Genomic DNA, 12,724 nt, shown 5'->3' with positions numbered 1-12,724 from the left:
TCATGACATTTTAAAATGTTGTTTGTTTTGAAATGTGTTTCTTACTGCTTTAACTTTAGACAGTATATTTTTCTGGTAATACAACCAAGTAACTTCTGATTCTTAGAATATAAATATAAGGGAAGGAAGATTCGTATTCTTTTGGGTAACATCTGATTTTACTGTTTAAACTATGTATCTTAAAGTGTGGTTTCCTTGTGTGTTTATTCCTAAGTGAAATTGTTTTTATAATCTTGTCACATGAATTATCATATTGTGTTGGCACTCTTTGCTGCTTTTTTTTCCCCTGGAAGGTCTCTCAGACTTACTTTCTACAAAAACTAGATGCTTAATCTCCACATCCACCATTATTTTCCTGCTTTGCAGACTTTCAGACGTTGCTAGCCTCATAGGACTTACAGGAAGGCCTGGCTTGTTTCTGTTGCTTTTTTTCTATAGATCCATAATGACGATGGTGTGTGGCTGAGGCTGAATGATGAGACAATAAAGAAGTATGTCCCTAACATGAATGGTTACACTGAAGCCTGGTGCCTCTCTTTTAATCAACATCTTGGCAAGAGTCTTCTGGTCCCTGTTGACGTAAGTAAAAGGTGGTTTTAAAAAGCATTATAGATACACGCTGTTTTTTTTTTTTACAGGGCTTTCTTTAATTAAGGCTTTTCAGTTCTGAGGTAACCCACAACTAAGTAACTTTTACTTTACAATTTTTTGAATTCTTAAGGGCTTCTGTGTAATGAAAGTGAAGTTGGGCAAGGTTAAGGCCCTTAGTGCAGATTATGATCCATCACAGATAGGCAGGAAGTAGTAAATTTAATTAATTACTACTTAATTAAAACTACTGAATTCCTTTCCAAGAGGTAGAAAATGAGACTGGTTACATTTTTTTCTTTCTTACTTATACAATTGTTTGGAATGAATTCCAAACTAAAGTTTATGAACTCAGAAATATACATTCAAAAACATGTATAAATGTATGTTATGGTCACATTTTGCAATTAGTGCTGTGTGTTTTGTCTAATTTTGAATTTCTTCTTTCTTGGCTTATAATAGTATTATTTAGACTTGTGGTGCTATGTAGTATTCTAATTGAAGTTAAATCCTAGTCTTTGAGAGAATTCATTTTACCTCCTTGTTAAGTATAGTAGAATAGAGCCAGTGTTCACAAGATTGCTACTTCATGAAGTATAATAATAACCCACACTTCATATTATATATTAACCAGGAAAGAATGATTTTTCCCTTTTTTCATTACCATCAAATGTGTGTGCTCTTTAGGACAGGGCTAATAAATAGCACAGGTAAAATTTTATTTAAAAACTTAGTATTTTAAACAGTTGAATTTCTTAAAAATCAGTTTATAAAGTTAGCTTATTATGTCAAACCATTCGGTATATTCCATTTGACTTTCTCCTTGATTGTCCGTAATAATGTTCTCCAAAGCAGTAATTTATATAATACAAGACAATTCTTTGGTGAACAAAACATTGGAATTTCTATTTGTATTTATTGATCTTATTTTTTTTTATATGCTTTTGTGTATGTTTTATAATAGCACAGTGGAGACTTTGTATATATAGAGAGAGCAAGGAAGAGAGAAGGAAGATATGTGATCAAGAAAATTTAGAGTGTTGGCTTACTGCTTTACGGAGGTTAAGTTGAACAATGATACATCTATAATTAAAATACTAAATTTTAAATCAAAAAATTACATCAATTACATCTTATTAAATTTTCCTCAGATTTATACCTGCAGTTAAAAATAAAAAGGATTTTGACCTTCTATGAAAGTGTATTTTAAAGAGATAATTATAACCACCATTTTTGTACAGTTTTTTTTCCAATGTAAACTTTTTTGTTGGGCAAGGGGGAGTTGAGTTTTGTTTTTTATACAAATGGAAGAACCGCTGGAACTCAGGAGGTGGAGGTTGCAGTGATTCGAGATTGCGCCACTACACTCCAGCCTGGGAGACAGAGCGAGTCTCTGTCTCAAAAAAAAATAAAAATATGGTGATGGGGTCTTACTATGTTGCCCAGGCTGGTCTGGTCTCAGACTCCTGAACTCAAGCGATCATCTTGCCTTGGCCTCACAAAGTGCTGATATTACAGGTATGAGCTACCACACCTGGCCATTGTGTGTTTTATTTAAGATAATTTTCTTCAGTCCCTAATAAAACGTTATTCCAGATTATATTATCTTTTCTACCTCCCCAGTCCAAATTTTCTCCGATTTCTTTGCTCATTTGAGGAGCTGCTTTTGGGAGAGAAAGATACTCACACAGATAAAGCAAGTCAATAAACAAAGGTAGAAAGGAAGAGCAAGAAGTACCATCTGTCAAAGTTCTGAATCCCACGGTTTTGTTTTAAAGCATTGTGTTCTGTTATTTGATGCTTTTGAACACCATTCAAGAGACTATCTGTAGTAGACAGTCTCCTTAAGGGAAAGAAGGGAGTAACAAATCTTAGAGGAGCGGTAAGGAGTGGAGTGAGGCATGCAGATACTTGCCGGTGGTTTTCACTGGAATGTGAGTGCGGAGGTTGTTAATGTAAACAGCTCAAGAGTGTCTGGTATTGTTAGGAAGCTAGGGTTTTTTTGATTTCTTCATTTTAAGAGTAGTAGTGACTTGAGAGTTTTATAAGTTAGAAGAAAGATACTAGTAGAAAAAGGGAGAAATTAAAGATGTAGATGACAAGGCTGAAGACTGAAAAACAGGAGGAGGAAATGGAATTAAGGGCACCTTGGAGAGCTTGCTTCTGTAAAAGAGCGGGGGATATGCATGGCAGTAGTTATGTCTTGGAGGAGGGAGGGACGAGGGGAAGAGGTTGAGGGAGACTACAAGTTCCCTTAAAATAGAAGATAGGAAAACCATCAGTTCACAATGAAAAGAATGAGTTAAGTTAGGGGGTTGAGAAATGCAATGAATATTTGGAATATTGTTTGAAGGATTACTGGGCCACTAAAGACTCAATGAGACCACTGTATAGACCCAGCTGGAATCCCGCGCCTAGTCCTTTATTGCCCTAAGTGTCCAGAATTAAAAGAGCCAAGAAACAGCCAAGAAAGCAAATTCTAGTACTAGTTGCTGAGCTGCTGTGACAGAAAGAGCAATTAAGATAATCAACTCTGGGAATGTGTACTCAGACCTAAGTTAGAAATGTGAAAGGACAAATGGAAGGTCCAAGGGATTTAGAAGATTTAATAAAATCCTAAGACAATATAGTGAATGCACTGTAGTTAAAGAGCTGGAAAAATACAGACAATAAAGTAGAGTATTTGTATTTGATATCATAGGTAGAGCACTTTAACGAATGAGATGCTCTGTTACATTGCCATGGGAGGGTGGCTGAAGTGCAGTGCACATGGAAGTCACTGCAAGTGCCTGAGTCTGGGAACTAAGAAGCTAGGCAGGTGGAAGATCATCTGCATGGACTTGAAGACACACAGATGATGTGACTCACAAAGTTAAAGATAAAAACAGGCTGTACGTGGTGCACGCCTGTTATCCCACCTCTTTGGCAGGCCAAGATGGGTAGATCACAAGGTCAGGAGTTCAAGATGGTGAAACCCCGTCTCTATTAAAAATACAAAACTTAGCCGGGCGTGGTGGCGGGTGCCTGTAGTCCCAACTACTCAGGAGGCTGAGGCAGAGAATTGGTTGAACTAGTGAGGCGGAGGTTGCAGTGAGCTGAGATCGCACCACTCCACTCCAGCCTGGGCGACAGAGCGAGACTCCATACAAAAAAAAAAAAAAAAGATAAAAATAGTGTGTTTACCGTTGGAGGAAGGGGTCCATAAGACACAATTTAAAGTCATGGGGGGATGGAAATAGCTTGATGTTGGATCAGGAAGAAACAGAGCAGTTTTGATATAAAAATGAAAGAACAGGCCGGGCGCGGTGGCTCACGCCTGTAATCCCAGCACTTTGGGAGGCCGAGACTGGCGGATCACGAGGTCAGGAGATAGAGACCATCCTGGCTAACACGGTGAAACCCCGTCTCTACTAAAAATACAAAAAATTAGCTGGGTGTGGTGGCGGGCGCCTGTAGTCCCAGCTGCTGGGGAGGCTGAGGCAGGAGAATGGCGTGAACCCGGGAGGCGGAGGTTGCAGTGAGCTGAGATCCGGCCGCTGCACTCCAGCCTGGGCGACAGAGCGAGACTCCGTCTCAAAATAAATAAATAAATAAATAAATAAATAAATAAAATGAACAGGTGGATGACATAAGGGTTTATGTTTTGGGTGGTGATCAAAGATGACAGAGGGAAATTAACTGGCATAGGGCTCTAAACAGATCCGGGATAAAGTTACTTAAGTACAGATGTTAACTGAGGGCTCACACAGGGTCAGAGGCCTGACATAGGCAGGGACAGGCATGATTTTCCAAGGTTTTATCTGTAGGGACTAGGGCAGACCCCTTACCCAGTCAGTACATTCTTCTTAAGAGAATCCGACTGTGCAGGGCTAAACATGATAGGGCATAGAGGGAATAATGATTCCCTCTCATCCCCTCAAGGAAATAACACAGCTAAATAGTTGCATCTTGCTACCTCTTCCTTTGTATCTCTTATATATTTACTACTGGAAAAACACTCTTATCTTTTCTCCTTCTTCAGTTCCTTTAGAGTAAACGAACCTTAATCATGGCTATTAATTGTAAAACATGACTCAATAAAAAAATGAAAACTGGGAGATATGAAATAAAATTGGAAGTATTCAAACACCAATGCTGCTAACTTAAAAAGAAGTGAAAGTACTAAAAAGTTGCCTTCCGCACTGTTTACATCTATCTCTTCAACCTTTTCTAGTTAAAACAATTTTGTGTTGACATCAATGTGTGCACCTTATTTGGATCCCGACTCAAACAAACTATAGAGAGGAGTGGGGGCAGAGATTGGAAGTTTGAACACTGACTGAATGTTGGATGAATTATTTTTTAAAATAAGATTGCTATAATTACCCATATTAGATAATCCTTAAAGTGATCTTGTCACGCTGTCTTGTTTATTTACTCATGTTTTAGAATTTGTGTATTCATTATAAGTATGAACTTTAGCTCAATTTTGATCTATCAGTCATTCTATTTAAACATCATATTTGACTAAAAAATATTGATATCCTAATTTAGTTCAAAGGTGACTTTAACTGTTTTAGCACTTTAGTAATGCTCTAGTTTAGAGACAAAATAGCATTAGACATTCATATTATGACTGTATCATTTCCAAAATAATTTTTAAGTCAATGGGAAAGATAGAGCTAAATAGATGAAGGGTTCAGATCCTCTGTGAGGCATTCATTATCAGTTATGTAGAACTTTTTGCCCTTTTTAGAACACTCTTCTTTTTTGTTTGGTTTTGTTTGTTTGTTTTGTTTTTTATAGCACCTTGCCTTGCCACCCAAGCTGGAGTTCAGTGGCACAATCTTGGCTCACTGCAATCTCCACCTCCCAGGTTCAAGCGATTCTCATGTCTCAGCCTCCCCAGTAGCTGGTATTACAGGCATACACCACCACGCCCAGCTGATTTTTGTATTTTTAGTAGAGATGGGCAGGGTTTTACCATGTTGGCCAGGCTGCTCTTGAACTTCTGGCCTCAAGTGATCCACCCATCTTAGCCTCCCACAGTGCTGGGATTACAGACTGGGATTAAAGACGTGAGCCACTGCACCCAGCAGAGAACATGCTTTCTGACTTTACGTCTTAAGAGTCTTTGTTTTGTTGTCTAATTTATCTAGAATGGTTTCGCTTCCATTTTTTTCTAATCTTAAGTTGTCCAGACTCAAAAATTTATTGATGATCTTCTTCATTTCCCAATTTTGCTATAGTCATTAATTTCATTAATTGCTCCTTTAGTAAATATTTGAGGTCTTATTCGTAGACTTCTTATTTGCATTCTTGTTAGTAATAAATACTAAACTGGAAAGTAGGCATTGGGTAGAGATGCAGAGGGGAGGGATACAGAGTAAATAAGATGGGGTGAAGTTCTGATCCTTGGAGTACTCGCCATGTAATGTGGTAGACATACCATATTCACATAATTAAGTTGCTTTGTGATAAGTTGTGGGATGGCTTCACATTTGAGGAGGTCTTGAAGAAAGGTTGCCAGGAAACAGTAAAGGAATTTCTAGACAGAGAATCAAATGTTCAGAGTTTTGGGGACATGCTATGTACGTGAATTGATGAATAGTTGATATAGGTCAAGCAGAGAATTGAGGGTGGAAAAGAGATATGTACTGGGGAGATTAGGTTTCCCTCTTCCTTCTCAGGCAGCACTTAATCTGTACAAGTAGAAAAGGCTTACTTCTTTCTTCAGCTGCCTATAATACTTGTTTTTCTTGCCTTCAGCCCATTTGTGTTTATGTACCTCTTATTTCTGTTTTTAAACTACTTAAGGGTAAGGACTCATTCAGGATCCCTTCTTACTCACATTTGGTTTCTTCTTAAGCGTTAGAAATTACACTTTGCTCATAGTAGGTTTTTACAATTTGTTAATACTTTGCACATTTGTGGATGCTTAATTTTAGTTCTTTGCATTTGATATGATCATTCTCTTTAAAATAATTTCTAACATATATATGCTCCTTGCCTTAATTATGTCATTTAATCCTCATTGTGACCCTGTGATGTTAAGCATATTATAATTCTCATTTTTTCAATGAATAAAGATAGCCACTCACCCAGGAGCACAAGTAGAAAGTAGTGGAGCTGGTATTGGAACACCAGTTGATATGATTCCAAAGCCCGTGCATTTATGTTCAGTATGCATTAATCTAGTGGAGAGATAAGGATAAATACAGTTATAAAAGGATGAAGCAACTATAGCTGTGATAATCCTATTACTTTGACTAGAACTGCCAAACTACAGAAAGATACTTATAACCTTAATGGTTGAATGAGGATGAACAGCATGATATGTGTTGAAGATGACATGAGTCATTCTGAGATGGCATACCTGGGGAACATTGATTGATTTTAAATTAAAATTCTAAAGATGTGGAATCTACAAAATGTGGGCTAGTACAGTGTTTCAAATATCAAGGAAAATGCAAATAAGAAAATGAAAAGAGAATTTATTATGCACTTACCATGGAAGACACTAGACTCTCTGGAATCACGAGCTTAATTTTTTGGAAAACAGTGTACTTCTGTGATAGGAGACGTTAATAGTTTGAAACTTACACACCCAATTCTTTGGGTACTGAGATCTTTTAACATTGTGAGGGGAGGTGAGTGGAAGAGAAAGTTTATATGAAGGAAAGTAGAGGATAGACCAATGGAAGTATTCTAAGGTATCTTTATAGTTCCCATATAATCTGAATTCTTGCAGAAGCAACTTGGGTCTCTGTATATCTCCATGCATTTATACAGATTACTTCTTATTTTAGGCTGATGGGTGTTTACATATAGAAAGTATACTGATTTTCCACAATTTGGGACCTGAAAAATTTGAAGTAAAGTTGAAGAGAAAGTATCATTTGTTGATCTTGTTTGTATAGCATCACCTGGGTTAATTGATAAAATTGGCAAATGTTTCTTGCATTTTAAATTCAATTTCATTCTTTTGGGTTACCTAATAACACCTAGCAGTCACAGCTTTAACATACCCCAGGTTTCCTGATTTTGTTAATAGGTTTGTCTGTATGTATATGTATATATATACCTGTTTTTTTAATCCTCATGATATTAACTTTAATACAACATTAGTAAATGTGCTGTTCTTAGTTAAGAACAGCTTTATTTCGTTATTTAGCTTAGTGTTAAAGTTTCATAAACAGAATGAGATTAAAACAGTTAAATTAAGACTGTAATAATTAATATATATATGCTATGCTTGATTTTCCTGAGTTATTTTATCATTTTGCTTTAACAGTGGCAATTCTTAGCTTTGTGCTTATCTAACACAATGGAAGATTTTTTCTTTTCTTTCCCTGAGCGTTTGGCATGGTTGGTCACATAGTTTCACTGTGATACTTATTCACTTACTTGGTCTCTTCTATGCCTTGAAAGATTATCAGCTTAGAGTTACAATTTGGTGTTCATTAATTTAGTTAGGTTCCCAGTATGCTTTAATTTTCTAATTTTCTTGACAGAACTTTTCTGCCTTTAAAATAGTATTCGAGAATAAAATGTTATTGTATATATATATGTGTGTATGTATATACACATGCACACACAAGCTGTGCTTGTAATAATCTGTGAAATTATACTATATGAAAGCTGACATATTTTAATAGTGAGAAATTGGGGCTTTGGAGAAATTAACGTTTTCATGAATGTTCATCTCTTTAGACTAAAATGTTTCTAAATTTTCACAGAACACTATTCAAGAGTGTGTGTGTGTGTGTGTGTGTGTGTGTGTGTGTGTGTGTGTGTGTGTGTGTTTGAGATGAAGTCTTATTGCCCAAGCTGAACTTGAACTTCTGGGCTCAAGGAGTCCTACCTTCTGAGCTTCCCAAGTAACTGGGACTACAGGCATGTACTACTATGCCCAGCTAAGTTTTAAAATTATTTTGTAGAGACGAGGTCTCTCTATCTTACTCAGGCTGGTCTCGAACTCCTGAATTCAAGCGATCCTCCTGTCTCAGCTTTCTGAATAGCTACAAGTATAGGCATGCACTACTGCACCCAGCTATTCAAGTATATTTTATTTTTAAACTCCAGCTGTCTGTTCATCAAATTTCTGCTTCTTGATAAATGCAATTTTATTAGAACATTGCATTTTGAAAATAATCTTATGGTAAACCAGTGTGAATTAATAATTTTCTACAACTGCAGAACAAAAGCAAAAAAGTATAAAGTTTCAGTTTATATAGAAACATATACAGAATTGATTTTATTGGCAATTTATTACCATAGTTAGCAGTTACATCATTTTAAAATATCATTGTACATGCTGTTGACTGAGAAAGCACTTATGTTTGCACATTGACTTAAAAGAGATATAAGCTTTAAATATTGTCAGCCAGTTACCACATTGCTTCTTTATCACTAACTTTACCTGCATTACTTTTAACAATTGCTTTTCACATTGTTTTAATACTAATTTATGCTAAAAAATAGAATGTGCTAAAAAGAAGTGATATTGTTTTATGTAAAAAAGTCTGTGCCACTATGCTTTGTAAGGGAGAGAAACCATTGACCAAGTACTCTACAAATTCTTATATACATGGATGAACCAGTAAAGACATTTTTCCCCTAAAACATAGCACTTCAAAATGCTCTGCAATATGTTTTTCACTTTACCTAAAGAGAAAGGACCTTATTCACTATCCACTTTTAATTAGGGGGCAATTGGCTTTGGTTTTGGTTTACATTTATTTTTAGGCATATTATTTGACACTTTTTTAGGGTTTTATATGTCTTACATTTATAAGTTTCTTATATATATGATATATATACACATATATATATTTCTTACATATATATGTATATATGGATATGGAAATATAGAACTGGGGAACAGTAAATAAAGTCTCATTTCTAACATGACATAATTGATAGGGAATTTTGATGTTTCTTTTTTGTTGAAGTCTTAGTTGATCTTTTTTATTAACATTTTGAATGTCCGCTTTTTTGGTTCAAAATAACCTTCTATCATAATATTTACATAAGCAGTAAAATTGTGCAATTGCTACTCACTGGAAAGATTTAAATTTCAGATCAGATAAATGTAGATTGATAGCATGAGATAACTATGAAAATATGTATCATTTAAATTATCAGTAAAACATTTTGTGAAAATGTTGATTTTTCTGGGGTGTTTCTGTGAATTGATTGTTCCTTAACAAAACATTTTTAGACTTTGACTTAGAGATCCTAAATGCTCTGCATTTCCTAAACTTTGAGATGGAGAAAAGTAGGCCTGTCTTTTGATAAAATTGATTAAATTTTTATCTTTTGATAAAAAATTAATTGTATTATTTATGTTTTTCTTATCAAATTTGTTAGTAGCATTCAGAAATATTTCCAAATGATTTTTTTCCTACTTATAGAGGGAAGGAAAATTGAAAAAAAATGACTGAGACTTTTTGTTTTATTTTTTACTTTTTTATTTTTGTACTTCAAAAAGTGATAAGTTCACATAAACTACATGCCATTATTATTCATAATAATAATTGCATTTTCTATACAATCTACATCATTTCCATTTTTATTATAAAACAGCAGACTGGTTTCTGTCATAAAACAAATCTGGCTTGTATTAGAACAAATATGTCCTCATTTAAAGAATTTTAAGGTTTCTGTCTTGCATTGAGTATCTTAAGCTTTGTAACAACGTCTGGCTCTTAATTTTAGTAAATGGCATGACACACTATATCCACGGAGAGCTTCTGACAAAAACTTATCAGACAGAATTTCTTCAGTGTGTTGTTTACTCAGATGGCTTCAGTTTCTCTTTAGTAAAATAATAATTCTGTGTTGGTGCTAGAGTACAGAAAAATGTTGTTACTGTGCACGCATCTTCTGCAGATGATATCCTGTTCCCTTTCTTTGTTGATATTTTTCTTTCTTAAACTTTGTTGCTCAGAATATCTTTAATGCTAGCCAAGGAGTCAGGGATTTGGACGTATTTTCATGGACTTCCAAAGCTTTTTTCCCCCAGGTGAGTTAACTGTAAGGAACAATCATGTTTTATTCAGGTATTTCGGCATGTATAACAAGTTTTGTGTCTTTGAAACCTTTGCTTAAGATTAATAAAACCTTTTAACCAAAAAACGATCTATGTGAAGTGCTGCAATTGAGTTTTCTCCTTGCTCCTGCCAAAAAGAATGTATTATTAGTTTCAGTGATACTTCCACATGACTTCAAATTTGCTATATTTAGTTTATGACTGACTTTTCCAATGATTATATCTAAGATTAGTGTTTTCACAACTAACTTATTTAGGTGGCAGTGTCCTGGCCTTATGGCTCTTTTATTTTTTCTGCTGCCAACTCTTTCACATTCCCTCTTTGAATGTTCATCTGAGAATGGGATGGGAATGGAGGGAGAAGATAATAATATTTCCACGAATTTAATATGCTGGTACCTGGGTCTTACATTTCAGTATTGAATAAAACATTTATTTTACTATTGCTTGAGTGTGATAGGCACAGTTCTATGACTTTATGTCTGTCCGTTTTTTATACTGTTTAGCACAAGAATTGGATAAACTTTGTTTTATACTTATTAATATAGTTTTATTACCTTTACAATAAAATATTGTTTTAAATTTTTAACAAGTTTTCATAATTGCCTTTCAGTGACTAGTTTGCAATTATAATTAGTTTTACCAAGGCTTAACTCCCAGTGTTACCCTGAATGATCAAAAGTTAGAATTATTGTTATAATTAATTAAATGCACTAGGAATATTATTAAATACCAATGAAATTGGGGTTTTTTGCTTAATCTGTGGATATTTGCTTTTTTATGTCACCATGTAATTTTTAACAATCATTTGTGAGTAGGATTAAAACTTGCCTCTTCCAACTGTGAAATGGCATGATGTATTTATTTATTGACCATTTACAAATAGACATTTTAAAATGTTTACAGAAAATCTTGTGAGTGTAATAGCAAGTATTATGTAAAGTTTAGACCTGTGCTACTCTCAATTTTTATCTTGAGCGCTTTCTGTGTATTCATATAGGTTTGCACATATATAAATTCTTACAAATATATATGATGAGTATATAAAATATGTATTTTACATTTATTTTTGGTTGTAAATCTAAGCTTTTTGAGTGTTTAAAATTCTCATTTCCATTAAATTTCCAATATGTAACAAAAGAATATTGGTAAATTATAATTATAGTAAATGTAAATTAATCGTTCTTAGTACATATTTGTGTAAGTAAAAATTGGTTATTCATCACTACAGTGAGATTCACAAAATATGTGAAAGTTAATGGTGACTTTAACGTTTTCCCTGACCAGTCATGTGTGGAAATAACAAAGTAGCAGGTATACAGAATTCTTGAATCCACATATTTTTAAACCTGAGGATCTTGTTTTTAATATTCTGTGTTACTGTCTATATGAACATGTATACATATCTTTTCATATGAGGCTACTGGTAGGGATAGAACTATTTAATACAGTTTTGTCTTGTATAATGTTAGTTTTAAAATTTTTATTCTATTTATAACATTATTAAATATCAGTTTTAACCTAATGTTTGCATGTGTGTCTCTTTATGGTTATCTAGTACTCTATCTGAATATGAAATAAATTCTAGAGTTCATATTACTGTATTTAAAAATGCAGTTTTAAATCTCTTTTAAAGGAGTAGTGATGGCAATGAGAACACCCAGTGTGGACCCTTTATTTGCATTTAGTTCGGAAAAAGAGAAAATATGGAAAGGTTATTATTTCTCTTTATTCCATTCACATAGGAAACAATTTTATCACAGCATTGCAATTTAACAGCAAATTTAGGGTAGGTTCTTTTCTTTCATTTTAGAAGTGACTCTTTTCAGTAATATAAATTTATGTTATATTTACTTAAATCCATGTTTAATTTCTCCTTTCTACTAAAAATATAGTCTTTTCTGTTACTAGCATTAATGTATCACTGCATAGTAATGGCTTAACAAATCTAGCAAGACATTTTTATTTCTACAACATTAGAAAGTATATGTTGTTAAAATTTTGTAAGCATCATTATTTCATTCATAATGAACAAATACCAAGATATAGCTATATTTTAATGCATATTTTTCATCATCTCTGCTTATGGATCAGTTTTCAGAT

At 34.1% G+C, this 12,724-nt stretch overlaps 1 protein-coding gene across 34 annotated transcripts in view; it reads left to right on the top strand.

Moving 5' to 3' along the window:
• The window catches only part of MYCBP2 (MYC binding protein 2), a 286,627-nt gene that overhangs the window by 191,892 nt on the left and 82,011 nt on the right, over window positions 1-12,724 (top strand). For 18 of the 34 annotated variants that reach the window (XM_074021188.1, XM_045377006.2, XM_074021193.1 and 15 more), the window contains 2 exons: window positions 439-579; window positions 10,520-10,594. In XM_074021188.1, the coding sequence (XP_073877289.1) occupies window positions 439-579; window positions 10,520-10,594 (216 nt within the window). The remainder of the gene's footprint in view (window positions 1-438; window positions 580-10,519; window positions 10,595-12,724) is intronic. The other 16 variants (XM_074021199.1, XM_074021198.1, XM_074021197.1 and 13 more) reach the window with 1 other exon arrangement.

Source organism: Macaca fascicularis, chromosome 17 (genome assembly GCF_037993035.2).
Source record: "Macaca fascicularis isolate 582-1 chromosome 17, T2T-MFA8v1.1".
Classification (NCBI taxonomy): Eukaryota; Metazoa; Chordata; class Mammalia; order Primates; family Cercopithecidae; genus Macaca; species Macaca fascicularis.
The sequence above is the reverse complement of the archived record's forward strand: the minus strand, read 5'-3'. Positions and strand labels throughout refer to the sequence as shown.